Source organism: Mustela lutreola, chromosome 16, assembly GCF_030435805.1.
Source record: "Mustela lutreola isolate mMusLut2 chromosome 16, mMusLut2.pri, whole genome shotgun sequence".
Taxonomy (NCBI): domain Eukaryota; kingdom Metazoa; phylum Chordata; class Mammalia; order Carnivora; family Mustelidae; genus Mustela; species Mustela lutreola.
Genome location: NC_081305.1, coordinates 43,688,155 through 43,706,705, shown reverse-complemented (window position 1 = coordinate 43,706,705; position 18,551 = coordinate 43,688,155). Strand labels below are relative to the sequence as shown.

The following is an 18,551-nucleotide window of genomic DNA, read 5'->3' as shown; positions in this document are numbered from 1 at the left end:
AAAAAAAAAAAGGCCAAGACATGAACAACATTTGCAAAACACCAATGTAAGCTTGAATATTAATTTAAACTATACTCTTTAATGGCAATTGGAAGATAAGAATAAGGAAAGGATTTGTTTGAAGATGTAAGGGATACTACACCCCGGTTAAAGGAGCTCCCAAGGCTTCGCAGAGAAGGGACCCTCCTGGGATCCGGCCCCTTCATCCCACCCCCAGGTCGATGCTTGTGGGATAAGAGAGATCCGCCAGGCCAGGCCAAGGCTCAGACCGGGGAATGGTAAGGACTTGCAGTTCGCTTGGCACTAACAGGACCTTTCTGTCAAGCCGTATCAGTCAGAGGCCCAGAACGCGAACCCAAGCCGGGAAGAATTAACCCTTCCTTTGAGGTAGTTCTGGAACGTTAAACTACATTTCCCAGGGGCCATCGCGTCCAAGGCTACTTCCGGTAACGGCCACATTGGTTTATTGTCCATGTTCCCACACTTGGACACAAATTTGTGGAGGAGCGGCGTGGAGGCCTCGGTGGAGTTTTGCGTTCCAAGCGCGGCCTGGAGCTCATGGAAGCCCTCTTCCCCGGATGTGAGCAGTTATGAGGGCGACGGTCGTTGCCGAAGCCAAGGCCTGTGAATTGAGATTGTCGGCTCTGGGCTCTGAAAGGCTGTCCAGGCACTGACTACATTTTTCAATGTCCACCATAGCCAAGGCAGCTTCCTGTCCGCGCACCAACGCTTTCAGGACCGTAGGAAGCATTGCGCCCGAGTGCCCGCGGAACATTCTTGTAGGGACCGCAGGGTCAGGTAAGAGAGTCTAAGACTCAGAAGCGAAATGACCCCTGAGGAGCCAAGGCCACTGGGGAGGACAGTGAGCAGTGAGGGACTAATGTTTCTGAGTCTCAGACTTTGCCAGCCAGAGGGTGTGGGAAAGAAGGTTGTAGGGAGCTGTGTATGTGTATGTCCGCTCCCGCGCGATCAGGATGGGATCTGTGTGTGCTTGTGCTACATTGTAACGGGAGCGGGATGTGGGGGTAATCGCTTAGGAGCTGTAGGGTTGGGGGCGTGTACGTGTGTGTGTTTGCATGCGCCCGATGGTGAGGGGAGCTTAGGTGATTGTCATGACTATTCAGGTGTGACTGTGCTTGTATATGATTGTGACTGCACCACTGTATGCCTGACCGTGTGTGTAAATGTGGTAGCAGCAGCTGCGGAGCCAGAAACAAAGAATATTGCCTTTAGTAACAATTACACTTGTCCCTAAATGTGTGGAGAGCAGTTTCTGTGATGGCCATTAGTTGGGTTGAGTCCGGTAATACAGAATGTGGGGAGAGGAATAGGGGACAGTGTAGAGAACACATCCCAAGAATTTCTCTGTAAATACGAGCAGAGAAATAGAACACCAGCTAGTGGGGGTGGGGTGGGGAATGACAACGTTGCAGTATATTGGTGATAATGAGTCACAAGAGAGGGAAAAGTAGAAATACAGATAAGAATGATTAAGCAAGGGCTTATCTGTGTGGATGTAGTGCAACTGCAAGAATAAAAGAGGGTAGTAGTGTTGCAGAGAGTGAGCGGTGAGCTCAGGTTTTCAAAAGAACAAGGAGCAATATCCTGTATTTGGTAGATGTCAGCAGCAGTGAGGTATATTATGAATAATCTCAGGGCATGAAATTCCAAACTAGAGATTTTTAGGAGGAGAAAAAGAGAAAAGTCTGAAAGTAAGAAGAACAAGGATGATACCCTCCCCCCCAGACCCAATGGCAAGAAGCTGTGGGGGTAGGGGGGTTGCGGGTAGGAAAAGGAGATATTGAAAAGGCTGCACAGTCCTTTGGGGAGAGCCACGTTTCCCTTAGACCCAAACGTGAAGGGAATATTCAAAGAAATGAAAGTTGGATATAGAAGAGGGGTTTGTTATTAGTTAATTATGAATTCCGGAGAGCATACTAAAAAGTGCCAAGATTTGGGGATGGCTGAAAAGGGGGTACATCCAACTGATTGGGTGGGAGTACAGTGTCTGAAAAGAGAGATTATTAGAGAATCTAAGGTTTATGATGGACATAAACATGGATATAGGGAATATTGATGTTTATTCTGGGTTGGGTTCAAGACTGTTGGAGAGGAAGTGATAGAATAGAAAGAGGTGGATTTTTGAGTATCCATCAGGAAGAGAGGAGCCAAGGACAGAAGCTTTAAGGGTCGTTGGGGTAGGCAAAGTCATCTCTCTGCAAAGATGGGTCCTAATCCCTGGAACCTGTGAATATTTTGCTTTACATGAAGGGCAAAAAGGACTTTGCATACAAGATTAAGTTAAGGACCTTGAAATGGAGAAATTATCCTAGATTATCCAATTAGGCCCAGTGGATTCATAAAGTCAGTAAACCTTTCCCAAGGGTTTAGAGTCAGAGGGAGCTAGAATCAAAGAAGAATGATCAGAGATAACAAAATTGTTGGCTGAAGGAAGGGAGCCAATGTTGGTGGCTTCTAGACTCTGGAACATAAGGAAATAAATAATTCTCCCTTAAAGCATAAAGAAAGGAACACAGCCCTGCTGACACCTTGATCTTAGCCCAGTGAGAAACTCAGACTTTTGCCTAATTGCCTAAGCGTAAGGTAATAAATTTGTATTGTTTTAAGCCATTGTGTTTATGCTAATTTGTTGCTTAGTGATAGAAAACTAATACAGTGGTATAGTGTCTTAGCCATAGTGCTATGGAAGGGGTCTTGAGTACTATGACATGAAGGGAATTCAGTCCCTATTGATAAAGTTGAGGAATTCAGGTAAGGCACATAGGCCCCCTCTTTGCTTGTAATTTCTAGTTTTACTGCGTTATGATATATATATTTTTTATTTGATAGACAAAGATCACAAGTAGGCAGAGAGGCAGACTCCCTGCTGAGCAGAGAGCCCGATGCAGGGCTCGCTCTCAGGACCCTGGGATCATGACCTGGGCCAAAGGCATAGGCTTTAACCCACTGAGCCACCCAGGCGCCCCGTATTATGATATTTTTAATGTCGGAAGTTAATGAATTTTTCTTTGTGATCTAATATATGGCCAGTCAATAGTATTTGTTTTCCACTTAATTTGTCTTTGCTTGACAAAAATGCATTAAAATACTCTGTAAATGAAGTTTTATCTTACATAACCTGTAGCTTCTGCTTTATTAAAGTTGCTGCTGTTAGTTGATATATATATTCATCATCATCATCATTATAATTATAATTATTTTTAGAGAGAAGGGGAGGGAGAGGTAAGAGGCAGAAAGCAAACCTTAAGCAGGCTCCATGCCCAGCATAGAGCCTGATGCAGGACTCGATCTCACAACCCTGAGATCATGACCTGAGCACAGATCAAGAGTTGGATGCTTAACCAACTAAGCCACCCAGGAGTCCCTAGATAGTCATCATTATTTTTATTGTGAATCATAGGCTTTAGTATTTTAGCATGCTCAAGATCATAGCCCCTGTTTTTTTTTTTTAATAAACAAATTGCTTTTCTTTTTTTAATTTCTTTTTTTAAATTTTTAAGTAGGCTCCACACCCAGTGTAGAGCCCAGTGGGGTTCTTGAACTCACAACCCTAAGGAGAAGACCTGAGCTGAGATCAAGAGTCAGACACTTAACCAACTCTACCACCCTGGTGCCATTGCTTTTGTGTGTGTGTGTTAGTTTGCATTTGCTCTTTATATTTTCCCCATATTTGTAAAATGAGTTTTTTATCAAAGTTTATCAGATATACAGCCAAGTGATGATACAATCAAAAATTTTCTGAAATTTTCACTATTCTCTCTTTTAAGGTGGAAATATGTCGTATAGTAGTTTAGAAGACACTCTTGTGAAAAATACTCCCTAAGCTGTTGCAGCATAGAACTTCTTATATCCATTATACTTGAAGGACAGCTTGGCTGCATATAAAATCTTCAATTCTGTCATTTATTTTCCTACCTCACTATTTGGGGCTCTGAATTTAGCAGTGGAGAAGTGTTAACAAATAAATTTCCTTTTTCTCATAGGTAACTTGATATTTTTATCTTGATTTCCCATGGGTTTTAGACTAAAATTTTTGGCACTCAGTTCTGAATCATTTTTCCCTGCAGTATACTATGTCTTTCATTATGTAAATTCATGTTTTATCTCAGGAAATTACTGTTAATGTTAAAAATGTATTTTTTAATATTATCTTCCTTGATTTGGGTCTGCTTATTTGTAAGTTGGATTATCTCTGACTTTCATGGTTTTCTCCCAATAATTGTCATCTCTTTCTTTTATTTTGTTGTGCTCACTAGTTTCTGTATATATTTTTTATGATGAAAAAGAACTATATTTAGATTTAGCCAGCTAGACTCGGTTTTGATGATCCCAATTTTGTTGGCAACATTCAAGGCATCATAGTCAGGGGCCAGTCAAACATATGCCTTCTTCTCTCCATCAGGCCTGATGAAGGTGTTGACCTTGGCCACATCAATGTCATAGAGCTTCTTCATAGCCTGTTTGATCTGGTGCTTGTTGGCCTTGACATCCACAATAAACACAAGCATGTTGTTGTCTTCTCTTTTCTTCATAGCTGACTCAGTAGTCATGGGGAGCTTGATGATGGCATAGTGATCAAGCTTCTTTCTCCTGGGGGCGCTCTTTTGAGGGTATTTGGGCTGCCTTCCAAGATGCAGAATCTTGGGTCATGGGAACATAGGTGATGTGTGGATCTTCTTTTTTTGTGTGACTGTGGACGCCTTTCAGCACCACTTTCTTGGCCTTCAAAGCCTTTGCTTTGGCTTCGGCTTTGGGAGGGGCAGGGGCTTCCTTCTTAACTTTTTTCGGTGCCATCTTCGTAAAAGGATAGTTTCTGTATTCTTTGTCCATGCACTTTCTGTGGTATTTGTCATACCTTGTGCTTATTTGTTCTTCATTTCTAAAGTGATTCAGCCTATGTCCTCTTTCACTTTTGTATTTAATGAACTCTCACTTATAGTCTCTCCCTCACTTCTTCCCCATTCCTGAAATCATTACAACATTTGTGCATGTAGTCCTGCCTCAGAGCTGTGATTATATCATAAATTTTTTTTTTTTTACTCATACTGGAATGTTGGATAATAATTTTAATCTTCTCTGATGTCTTTTAGACAGTTTTCTTCATACATAGGGGTATTTTTAGCACTCTTTTCAAGCATATCTAACAATATCTTGGGACACAATGGTTCTGATTTTGTTATTTTTTGGAAGGTGATAGATTATCTCAGAATAGCTATCACTAGTGCTTTCCTTGTGAAAAGGTAGTTTTTAGTTTCTTCTGCTCAAGAGTTCCTTCCTCTGTAACTACAATAAAAAACAATTTCTTTAAAAGAGAGTTCCTTGGGGCACCTGGGTGGCTCAGTTGTTAAGCCTCTGCCTTTGGCTCAGGTCATGATCCCAGGGTCTTGGGATTGAGCCCCGCATTAGGGGGGGGGGGGTCCCTGCTCAGCAGGAAGCCTGCTTCTCCGTCTCCCACTCCCTGTGCTTGTATTCCCTCTTTTGCTGAGTCTCTCTCTGTCAAATAAATAAAATCTTTTAAAAAATTAAAAAATAAGGGCGCCTGGGTGGCTCAGTGGGTTAAGCCACTGCCTTCGGCTCAGGGCATGATCTCAGGGTCCTGGGATCGAGTCCCGCATTGGGCTCTCTGCTCAGCAGGGAGCCTGCTTCCTTCTCTCTCTCTCTCTGCCTGCCTCTCAGTGTACTTGTAATTTCTCTCTGTCAAATAAATAAATAAAATCTTTTAAAAAAATTAAAAAATAATAAAATAATAAAATACAGTTTCTCTACAGAGAAAGGGGAACCCTCTTGCCTTGTTTGTGAGAATGCAAACTGGTGCAGCCATTGTGGAAAACAATATGGAGGTTCCTCAAAAAGTTTAAAACAGAACTATCCTGTGACCCAGCAATTGCAATACTAGGTATTTACCCAAAGGATACAGAAATACAGATTCAAACAGCATTATCAATAATAGCCAAACTATGGAGAGATGCCAAATGTCCATCACCCAATGAATGGATAAAGAAGATGTGATGTGTTTATATATACAAAGGAATATTACTCAGCCATCATAAAGCATGAAATCTTCCATTTGCAACAACATGGATGGAGCTAGAGTGTATTACATTAAGTGAAGTAAGTCAGAGAAAGATAAATACTATATGATTTTACTTATAGGTACAATTTAAGAAAGAAAGAAAGATGAATATATGGGAAGGGGAAATGAAAAAAAGGGGAGAGTAAAACAAGCTATAAAAAACTTAATGATAGAGAACAAACTAAGGGTTGACAGAGGGAGGTGGGGGAGGGATGGGCAAGATGGGTGATGGGTATTAAGGAAGGCACTTGTTATGATGAGCACTGGGTATTGTATATAAGTGATGAATCACTGACTTCTATTCCAGAAGCCAATATTGCCTTGTATGTTAACTCCTAAAAATTTTTTTTAAAGATTTTATTTATTTATTTGACAGAGAGAGATCACAAATAGGCAGAGAGGCAGGCAGAGAGAGAGGAGGAAGCAGGCTCCCTGCTGAGCAGAGAGCCCAATGCGGGACTCGATCCCAGGACCCTGAGATCATGACCTGAGCCGAAGGCAGTGGCTTAACCCACTGAGCCACCCAGGAGCCCCTTAACTCCTAAAATTTAAATGAGAAATAAATAAATAAAATGTGGTTCCTTTGAACAGCCAGGTTTTTTTTGTAGTTCAGAACATAACCTGGTTCAGAAGGACTCCTACTATCAGTTCTGAGTTCCCCAGTGTCTTCTCTGCTGCAGTTAAAGAATATGCCAGGAGTGCTTAGCTAGCACAGTGGGAAGAGCATGTGCCTCTTGATCTTGGGGTTGTGAGAGTTTGAGTCCCATGTTGGGTTATTGAGTTCACTTTTTATTTTTTATATTTTTAGTTTTTAGTTTTATTTTTAGGGAATACAACTAGGATCCTAACTTACTTGATGAGGCTGGTATTACCCAGATACCAAAACCAGACAAAGCATGGCTCATAAGAATTTGAGTGCAGGGGCACCTGGGTGGCTCAGTGGGTTAAAGCCTCTGCCTTCGGCTCAGGTCATGACCCCAGGGTCCTGGGATAGAGCCCCACATCTGGCTCTCTGCTTGGCAGGTAGCCTGCTTCCCCCTCTCTCTCTCTGCCTGCCTCTCTGCCTACTTGTGATCTCTGTCAAATAGATAAAATCTTAAAAAAAAAAAAGAATTTGAGTGCAATAAATCTCAACAAAATACTAGTAAGCCAAATCCAGCAACATATGAAATGAATTATACAGCATGACCAAGTGGAATACATCCCAGGAATGTAAGGTTTTCTTAACATCCAAAAATCAAATAATAGGATATATCATATCAATAGAATAAAAAACAAATATCCCATGGTTATTTTAATAGATACAGAAAAAGCATCTGACAAAAGCCAATACCTTCATTTATGCTAAATGAGAGACACTAGTCACAGTAAGTTCACATATTGTATGATTCCATTCATATGAAAGTCCAGAATAGGGAAATCTATAGAGACAGAAAGTGAAATAGTGGTTACTTAGGACTGAAAGGGAGGGAGAATGGGAGTCACTTGGGTTTTGGTTTGGGCCAGGATTTCTGTAGACTCACGTTGACCTTTATTCAGGGAGAAAATGGCATTCTTAGTCCATTTGAAAGCTCTGAGGAAAACGTGACCTCTCATGATTCCTTCCTTCTAGCTCTGCTTTCTCAGGACTCTACTTCACCAGGAGAGGAGTCTAGAAGACTGATCGATTCTTGGAATTTTAAGTCATCATGGCCCATGTGAGTTGGAATTGCCTCTCGCCAAAATTAAAATCATTTATATCACATTGGATGAATACTTTTATTTTTTATCCGTAAGCTGCTTACTTGAGTCACTATTCATCGTGGTAAGTGATATTCGTGAAACAGTCCACTGCCTTCCCTAGGTGTCCCTCTTCTCTCCAGCATGGCATTCAGCACCTCCCATGTCCCAATACTTTGGCAGAGCACTGAATGAGGAGAAATGCTTTCCCTTAAAAGAAATAGTAGAGACTATCTTTTCAAACCTGTGGCTTAACAAGGTGGAACTGAGTGGCTCAAAGGGATACACTACATGAAAACTTCTATTTATTCTGTAGGATGGGGTGTTTCAATCAGTAGAGGTGAGAGTTGGTGTTGGTTGGTATTCATTTTATTCATTGGCACTTTATCATGCTTTTAAATAGAGGATTGATGAAAGGTTAAGTTCAGAGAGATCAGGGATCTTGCCAGGAAATCAATGAGAGATTAATATTATTTTATTTATTTATTTATTTATTTGACAGAGAGAGATCACAGGCAGAGAGGCAGGCAAAGAGAGATGGGGAAGCAGGCCCCCCACTGAGCAGAGAGTCCAGTGCAGGGCTTGATCCAGGACCCTGACATCACGACCCAAGCCAAATGCAGAGGCTTAACCCACTGAGCACCCAGGCACCCCTAGCGAGATTAATATCATAAACAAGACATGTGCTGATTGTCAGCTACTTATCCTAGAACCCTGTGATTTTATACAGTCCCACAGAAAATGGTATTCAGTTAAGAAGTGTGTCTTCCAAGAATCTTTTCAACTTCAGCTAATAGAAAATTCAACTAAAAGTAGCCTAAGGGGGGAAGCATTTATCACATAATAAATCTAGAGTTAGTCATGTAAGCCTGGCATGGCATCCCAGCGGTATCAACAAAGAACTCTTAATTCTGGACTGCCATCCTGTTGTCTGGTGCTTGTCACTGGAAAGTCATAAGGATGTTGTGACTGAACAACTGAAGACTGTAAGAGTATATAGGCACTCAGCTTCAGTCACACTAATTTCCATGTCATTTTCCCCATACAACAGGCAGCCAACTTCAGTTTTTGCTCAGTGAGTATACTTCCTACAGTGCCCTTCTCATTTCTTCCCCCTTGTATCTAAAAGATTTGAAAGATTTCACCATGATGCTTGTGTTGTTTGTTTCAGCAGTTGATGATGTTCAGGGATGTGGCTGTAGACTTCTCTCAGGAGGAGTGGGAGTGTCTGGACTTGGAACAGAGACATTTGTACAGAGATGTGATGTTGGAGAACTACAGTAACATGATCTCACTGGGTAAGATTCAGAACCTGACCCCAGAAATTTCTGATTTCTTCATTGTGAATTTTTAAATGGTCTTTCAAGGATCTAAGGGAATTTCTGATTTCCTTCTGGGAAAATGGTTTATGCTTGGTAAGTTTGGGAACCTCCATCTGCTCTATCCTTTAGAAATACTTCATGCCTTTTTCTTGCTGTTCCTATAATTGTCTCTCTTCCTTCGTAACTGAGGGACTAGATGCAGATTTTGAAATCTTTACCACATGGTTATTTCCTATTTCTTATCTCTGATCAGGACTTTGCATTTATCAGCCAGATGTGTTCTCTTTACTGGAGAAGGGGAAAGAGCCCTGGATGGTTTCTCAGGATGAGACAGGAGCACCTTGCCCAGGTGAGTGAGGGCTGAGCTATCACAGGGAAACCATCACTGTAGATAAGAGCCCAGATGTTTAGTGAGGCAGCAGCATCTCTGAAATATTGGCCTCGAGTCTCCTCAAAGGATAAAAACCTGTGGCTAACAGTCTTAGACCTAGAGTCAAAGAACTCTTCACCATGCATTTCCAAATGGCCCTTCTCTTCACCTCCAAATACCACTCCAATTCAGGGCTCTTCAGTTTCTTTCCCTCATGTTATAAAAAGGTGTCATTCTTTTTTTCCAGTAGTCAATTTATCAATGCTTTAACACAGTTTCTTTCTCTCTTTTTTTATTTAGATATTTGTAAATTTCTTCATTTAGATATTTATAAATTTTTCCCCCAAAAAAAATATTTGACCCTGTTTTTATCTTACCTACTATATCTTAAAATTTTTCTTATTTTGCCTAAATTCTCCTTGCTTCTGCATTTCCTGCACTTAGCAATTTGTTTTTTTTTTTTTTTTTTAAGATTTTATTTATTTATTTGTCAGAGCGAGAGCGAGCACAGGCAGACAGAGTGGAAGGCAGAGTCAGAGGGAGAGGGAGAAGCAGGCTCCCTGCGGAGCAAGGAGCCCGATGTGGGACTCGATCCCAGGACGCTGGGATCATGACCTGAGCCGAAGGCAGCTGCTTAACCAACTGAGCCACCCAGGCGTCTCAGCAATTTGTTCTTTTAACCAACATTTATTGATTTTCCAATTTCATTTTGGGATCAGAAGGGTTAACAAAGAGTAAATAATCTATTAAGGAAATTGTATTCTCTTCTGTGACTGGAACATGCCCATAAATTTTGGCAAAATAGGCTCTACATTAAGAGAGGGCCTGATAGGCTGCTTAATTGAAAATCAGGATAATAGGGGCACCTGAGTCACTCAGTGGGTTAAGCCTCTGCCTTTGTCTCAGGTCATGATCCCAGGGTCCTGGAATCAAGCCCTGTATTGGGCTCTCTGCTGAGGGGAACCTGCTTCCCCCTCTCTCTCTGCCTGCCTCTCTGCCTGCTTGTGATCTCTGTCAAATAAATAAATAAAATCTTTAAAAAAAAAAATCAGGTGAGTGCTGTGAAGTGTGTAAACCTGGCGATTCACAGACCTGTACCCCTGGGGATAAAAATATATGTATATAAAAGTTAAAAATTAAAAAAAAAATCAGGATAATAGGTGAAAGTGGCTTCTGGTTACAGTGAATAGTGAGCAGCAGAAGAGAGTTGAAGGCTAATGGAGGACAACAAAGAGAGTGCAATGTCATAAAAGACAAGTCCTGGCTGTCAAGAGGAAACAAGGCAACAAGGCACATATTTGGCAAGTTGAGGCTAATTGATGAATTTTCTATTATGGGCAGGACTCAGATTGAAATAACATACTCTTGGAGCTTTTTTTTTTTCCCCCACAGTACTTGCTAATTGTTTATTTAGGAGGTTTTTTGTTGTTTTTGTTGTTGTTGTTTTTAATTTGAAATATCAAGGAAAGAAAATAAATTTTATTTCTTTATTGGAATCATGTTTTTAAATTCCAGAGGTTATATTTGTTTTAAAATCATTCTTTTTCTGAGCTATCAATACCTGAAACAACTTGAATGAATCTCCAGGATATTGTGCTGAATGAAAAATGCCAAAGGTCACATGCTAAATGAATCCATTTATAGAACATTTTGGAAATCACTAAATTATAAAGATTGAAAATATTATATATATATTTTTTATTTTATATGTAATATACACTATATTATATATATATATATATATATGTATACTATGTCTGTTTGCATTCATATTATCTGGTTATTTATTTAATTTTGTGCCAGATAGCGTTTGCAAAACTTTGTGGTAAAACTGGTAAAACTATTGCCTAAAGTACCTTCCTTCATAGAGGATTATTTGCTTCTATCAGGTACCTGAAGGCATGAACATTTTGGTTGCTTTCTCAATCCATCACCCTCCTGAGTCACTGAGATGGTTTGAAACTGAGCTATAGTTCCTGTATATCTACCTCTGTTTTACCCATATTCCATGATTATAGCCCTTCCATTGTATCTAAACATGATGAATGTTTAGGACTGCCCTGTTGACAGACCCTGATTACTAATCTCTATCTTCTCAGCCCCTAAGATAAGGTCTGTCAATCTCTAAGCCAAATGCTAGTATCAGTACAATATGAATAGTAAAAATTGGCTGAGCCCTTCAGTATGTTCAAGTAATAGTAGTTGAGGTATTTTCTTGTTTTGTTCATCTAAAATATTTTACCAGTAAGTTTGATATCCAATACAGATTTGGTAGATAATTTATAAAATAACCACAGATGAAATCTGACAATTTCATCAGATCTGGCACATATAAAAAATGAGTCACAGGGGCACCTGGGTGGCTCAGTGGATTAAGCCTCTGCCTTCAGCTCAGGTTGTGATCCCAGGGTCCTGGGATTGAGCCCACATCGGGTTCTCTGCTCAGTGGGGACTCTGCTTCCCACCCCCACCCCCACCCTGCCTGCCTCTTTGCCTACTTACGATCTCTCTCTCTCTCTGTCAAATAAATAAATAAATAAATAAATAAATAAATAAATCTTTTAAAAAAAAAGAGTCACAGAGTGGTCCTGCTTGTTCCCAGCTCATGCCAGACTCTTTGCCCTTGGCAACTTCTCAAGCCATTTTCTTTTTTGAACTATCACCCATAATTATGTCCTTTAACCTAAATGCAACATACCTTTGTTACTGAGTTCCTACTCTCTATTAATTCTAGACTAGATTACTTCCCACATACTAGACTGATATTCTGTTTCCCAGCATTACTGTTTTTAAGCTCAGAATTATATAAAACATTCATCATAGTATCTTCCAAAGTACTTGAAAATTTGTAGATACTTTATAATATTTTCAGTGGCTTTGCATAGACAGCAAAGAAGAGACCTAGGGAAGGGCTTGAAAGCATAAAGCAGAATGGATGAACAATACAGCTATTCTTAGGAAGACAAAAGCAACTTGGTGGAGTCATGTGACAGAAAATTGAACTTGGCTATGCACTGTGGAGGAAATAAGCAGGGTGAAGTCTTTGCTTGTACAAAGGCAAATTGAAATATGATTAAGTAAGCATGATTACATTTCTGCATATTTGTCTTTGAGTTAGTTTAGATATACTTTTATTTCCTTCTATCTGTACAGAAAGTAATATGGAAGCAGTATATGTACTCATTTCAGTAAAGATGGAAGTGACATTAATCCTATGATTAAATGATCCCAATTGTGCCTCCCAATACCTGGTTTTGCAAGATCCTTTATTCTATCCTAAATTCTCCCCATTTCTTTCTTTCTTTTCTTTTTTTTTTTTTTTGGTCTTGTAATGTATTTTTTACAGAGTTATTTTCTTTCTTTTTTTTTTATAGGCAGAGAGGCAGGCAGAGAGAGAGGAAGGGAAGCAGGCTTCCCACTGAGCAGACAGCCCGATGTGGGGGCTCAATCCCAGAACCCTGGGATCATGACCTGAGCTGAAGACAGAGGCTTTAACCCACTGAGCCACCCACGTGCCCCTACAGAATTATTTTCTTAATGCCTAACATATGCTAAGGGTTGATTTACCATACTGAGTGAAACAGTCTTATCTTTACACTGGCGTTTCATGACTGGGTGGTACTTTAATAATGATGTTTTTAATTTAACTACTCATATGAATTTCAGTAAAACAAAGCTTTTATATATCTAATAACCTCAACTTTTATTAGTTCTCTTAAATTTCTATTTATTTTTTGCCCTTTTTTCATATTGCCCAGAATTTGAGAATTTGTTAAGTCATTCACTTGTGTGCCTTATGTATTTTAGGATTTACTTTTTCTTCTTCTTCTTTTTTTAAAATTTTATTTATTTATTTGACAGCGATAACAAGTAGACAGGAGGCAGGCGGGGCCGGGGGGGAGCAGGGTCCCTGCTGAGCAGAGAGCACAATGCAGGGCTCTATCCCAGGACCCTGAGATCATGACCTGAGCCGAAGGCAGAGGCTTAACCCACTGAGCCACCCAGGCACCCACCCCTATGATTACTTTTTATATCTACATTAGACATTTTGTTTGTTTTTGGACAGTAAAACAGTATGAATTTATTTTCTTGTTTTTCAGACATGCAGTCCAGATGTCAGAGCAAGAAGTTATCACCAAAAAACATCACTTTTGAGAGAGAATTGACTCAATTGGAAATTTGTAAAAAATACAGCCTTGAATATTTATGTTTTAGGGGTGATTGGGAAAGCAAAGATCAGTCTGAAACACAACAGGAAAATCAAGAAGAATGTTTAAAGCAGGTTATACTCACCAATGAAAAAATGGCCACTTTTAACGATCACACAGCTTTTAACATACATCACAAACAGAATACAGGAAAGAAACTGAATGAATTTAAAGAATGTGGGAAAGCCTTTCCTTCTGGCTCAGACTGTACTCAACATCAAGTAATTCAAACTAGGGAGAAATTTTGTGAAGAATATGAGAAAACCTTTCTTTCTGACTCAGAACCTACTCAATATCAGACAGTTCATGCTGCTAAGAAAACATATGAATGTAAAGAATGTGGGAAGGCGTTTAGTTTGCGTTCAAGTCTTACTGGTCATAGGAGGATTCATACTGGTGAAAAACCTTTTAAGTGTAAGGAATGTGGGAAGGCCTTCAGATTTCATTCTCAACTTAGTGTCCATAAGCGTATTCATACTGGCGAGAAGTCTTATGAATGTAAGGAATGTGGGAAGGCCTTTAGTTGTGGCTCAGATCTTACACGACATCAGAGAATTCATACTGGAGAAAAACCCTATGAATGTAATGAATGTAGGAAGGCCTTTAGTCAGCGATCACATCTTACTAAACATCAGAGAATTCACACTGGTGAAAAGCCTTATGAATGTAAGGAATGTGGAAAAGCTTTTACTCGTGGCTCACACCTGACTCAACATCAGAGAACTCATACTAGTGAGAAATCTCATGAATGTAAGGAATGTGGAAAAGCCTTTATTCGTGGTTCAAATCTTGCTCAACATCAGAATGTTCATGTAGGCAGGAAACCCTATGAATGTGAGAAATGTGGAAAAGCCTATATCTGGAGTTCACATCTTGCTCGACATCAACGAATTCATACTGGTAGGAAACCTTATGAATGTAAGGAATGTGGGAAGACATTTATTTGGGCCTCGTATCTTGCTCAACATGAGAAAATTCATAATGAGAGGAAACTCTATGAATGTAAGGAATGTAGAAAGACCTTCCTTCATGGCTCAGAGTTTAATCGACATCAAAAAATTCATACTGGTGAGAGAAACTATGAATGTAAGGAATGTGGAAAGACCTTTTTTCGTGGCTCAGAACTTAATCGACATCAGAAAATCCATACTGGAAAGAGACCATATGAATGTGAAGAATGTGGAAAAGCCTTTCTCTGGGGTTCACAACTTACTCGACATCAGAGAATACATACTGGTGAGGAACCTTATGTATGTAAAGAATGTGGGAAATCTTTTATCTGGGGTTCGCAACTTACAAGACACAAGAAAATTCATACTGACACAGAATCCTATGAATGTAAGGAAAGTAAACAGATCTTTGGTCACCATCCATATTTTACTGAACAGAAAATTCACAATGGTGATAATCTCTATCAATGGAAAGACTATGGCAACACCTTTAGTCAGGACTCAGACTTTGCTCAACACCAGGATATTTACACTTTTGAGAAATCCTATGAATATAAAAATTTTGAGACATCATTTTCTCCAAGCTCTCACTTTATTTCACTCTTATAAAATCTTAATGATATAAAAATATAAGAAAGTCTTTATTCATGACTCATTACTTGATGTCCAATAATTGCTTCTTTTGAGAAACCCCACAAGTGTAAGTAATACTGAAAAACTCTGTCAGAGTACACAACACACTCAACAGCAGAGAATTCATAATGCAAACTGCATTAATACAGGAAAGCATTTACTGAATGGTTTTCCATTTGGAATATCAGAGTAAAACCCTATAAATAAGATGACACTGTGAATCTCTTCTGAATCATTTTTAAAACATTCTCCACATCATTGATATTATGCTGCATAGAATTTAAATCTAACTCACATAGGGCAACCTTCCATCACTATTTAAATCTTGTTACACTTTCATAAAATTATACCAAAGGTGAATTTCTCTTATGTAATTAATCTTGGAAAGCCTTGACTATGTCATTCACCTTCTTTGGTATGCCTTAGTTCCAACAAATCTTATCTGTATTTTTTGGAAAGTAACTCAAATCTGTGTCTGTTTGCTTATTTATTTGATTATAAGGGTTAAATGAGCTTGACTACTTAAATGACATCATGACCATCATTAATTTTAGTATTGGACCATTTCTATGAGAAAGACCTTGACAGTATAATGAATATAAACAAATATGCCAATAAGATACATGTCTTATGGAACAGTAGGATAATTCTGAAGAAAAACCAGTAAAACAGAATGAAGGGATGAAAGCTTTGAATCAGTATTCGTTTGCTGCACCAAAAAATCCATACTATAAAGAAAGCCTTATTGTTTTAATAAAAGTGGGGTTGTTGAATGCCCAGCAATGTTTTTTGTTTTGTTTTTAAAGGCATTTAGGGGACGCCTGGGTGGCTCAGTTGGTTAAGCTGCTGTCTTCGGCTCAGGTCATGATCCCAGGGTCCTGGGATCAAGTCCTATATCAGGCTCCTTGCTCAGCAGGGAGCCTGCTTCCCCCTCTCTCTCTGCCTGCCTCTCTGCCTGCTTGTGCACTCTCTATCTGACAAACAAATAAATATTTTTTTAAAAAACAAAGGCATTTGGAAGTGATCTGTCCCTAACAAATTTCTAAAGCCAAATGTCCTATTCATTTATCACCACAATTAAGATTTAGAAATTAGAAAATGGCCAAATGAATTCCGACCTCTTGGAAATGGATTACTTCATATATAAATAATTATCAAAGTAATAAGCAAATCAAAAGTGAAATTATAGGCTATTTAGTTGTGAATGATAATGAATCTTATATATCAAATCCTATGAACATGATCATGGCAGTTCTCAATGGCAATTACTCTGTGTATGTAACTGAAACAATTAAGGGCAGTTTACTCCTTGTCACCACTATATCTCCAGCACTTAAGACAGTGCCTGTCATGTTGTGGAGTCCAAATATTTGTCAAATAATGATTACTGAGGTAAACAAGCTAGTGCCCCAATGGGCATTTGAATTAATGGAAAGTTTTGATGAAAATAAAGCAAAAATCATAGAATAAAGAACAATAAAAAGTAGGGTGTTTGTTTTTTTTTTTATTTTAAGTTAAAATGTTTCTTTGAAGGAAACTATTATTACTAGGCTTTGGCAATGCCTTCCCATATGATAAGAAAGGAGAATTCTGGTATATGTTTTAGAGGATATTTTTAATGGTCATATAAATATATATAAACCTTATGAGACCCAACTTTTAAATAGAGTATGGTTTGTTTTCTAGGAAAACACTTTAAATGATTAAATTTTAAGAGTAACTGGAAGGGGCCAAAAAAACTTAGTTTTTTTTTTTTTTTTCCAATTGAAAAAAAATCTTTAATAATCTTCAAAAATCATGTAGGAACATTGTACAGATAATTGTACAGGCTACCCCCTGAAAGACAGAAGATCCTTTGGAAAAATTCTGAGTAGATGCTAAAAGATGAACAATATTCTGATAATAAAATTAGATACGGAGTAGCCCTTGAAAAACAAATCCCAAAATAATTTCACTCGTGAACATACATAGAAAAAAACTAACACAGTAGTCATATGATATTTACCAAGAACGTTTAAACTCTGATATGTATGGGTGATAATTCTGTAGTTTACACAAAACTGAAAGATAGCAATGATGAAGATGTACCTTTATCAGTTCAGTACTTAATTTATTCTAAGAGTATCTTCTTGGTAGCTTTTAGTATTACATAAGTTAAAGAATGTTCAGCTTATATACATGTATTTAGCACATTTATAATTCAGTTCTTTAACAGTAACTAAATAGTATTAGGGAACAGTAATTCCCTCCAAAATTATTGTCTTCTGTGGAATTTCTCAACTCACATGGTAAAAATGAAATTTTTTTCTTAAATTACTTTGTAATAAGCCAGCCATTTTCATTCGTGCTTACTATTTTTTTAAGGTGATGAATATATTGAGAAAAATAACTTTTTGGACATCCATATACCGTAAATGTGGGGCTTTCCTTTTTCCTTTCACCTTAACTTCTGTGTTGAGTTTAGTATCTGTGTGCATATCGGGTACTTCTGTCTCCATTGTGAATTCCTGGATCTCCCTGAATGCCGCAGGTACGTTTCTTGAACCCCTTTCCATTGGTATGTTTGTGAATTTGGATAGTGTCTTCTCTAGTCTACCTTAGAGATGACAGAACATTCCTTAGTTTTTCCCTAATCACCTTTCTTTGCAGTAACCATTCTGCTAGAATCATTTTGAGAAAGAATTTTTAATAATTACTGTTTGCACAGTTGGATAAAATTTATGGGAAAGAAAATTAAATAGATTTATCCTTGGCAGTTTAACATGAGATGAACTCCCAACAAATCAAGATATCTAAATGTAAAAAATATTTTTAAAAAAAGAAACTTTATTAGCACTATATGGGTAAATTCCTTTATAGTCCCAAATGGAGTTATCAACAATTATGTCTCAAAAATCCAGAAGAAGGGCACCTGGGTGGCTCAGTCATTAAGTGTCTGCCTTCATCTCAGGTCATGATCCCAGGGTTCTGGGATGAAACCCCACATCAGGCTCCCTAATCAGCAGGAAGCCTGTGTCTCCCTCTCCCAATTCCCCTGCTTGTGTTCCCTCTCTTGCTATCTCTCTCTCTAAGTGTCAAATAAATAAAGCTTTCTTTTTAAAAAAAATCCAGGAAAAATAAAGAAGGAAAAAAGTAGTTTTATAGGACTAAATGTTAAAGGAGAATGACAAAATGGAGATATTTGCAACTATATCACAGACTAATATTCCTAAAGAGTCTAAAAATTGAGATAAGAATGAAAGTTACACACACTAA

The 18,551-nt window shown here is 38.6% G+C and overlaps 2 protein-coding genes across 6 annotated transcripts in view; one reads left to right on the top strand and one right to left on the bottom strand.

The window, feature by feature from the left end:
* The window catches only part of LOC131817813 (zinc finger protein 345), a 91,671-nt gene that overhangs the window by 34,401 nt on the left and 38,719 nt on the right, over positions 1-18,551 (bottom strand). The window lies entirely within an intron of this gene.
* ZNF790 (zinc finger protein 790) lies at positions 459-16,305 on the top strand. Of its 5 annotated transcripts, none has more exons than XM_059151478.1 (6): positions 459-798; positions 5,790-6,132; positions 7,707-7,791; positions 8,988-9,111; positions 9,389-9,484; positions 13,606-16,305. In XM_059151478.1, exons 3-6 carry the CDS (start codon positions 7,783-7,785, stop codon positions 15,270-15,272), a joined length of 1,896 nt encoding a protein of 631 aa, XP_059007461.1. In that variant the 5' UTR covers positions 459-798; positions 5,790-6,132; positions 7,707-7,782; the 3' UTR covers positions 15,273-16,305. The 5 variants fall into 5 exon arrangements, with proteins under 5 accessions (XP_059007461.1, XP_059007457.1, XP_059007459.1 ...); XM_059151474.1 differs by having other exon boundaries at positions 8,985-9,111; XM_059151476.1 differs by having other exon boundaries at positions 5,779-6,132; positions 8,985-9,111.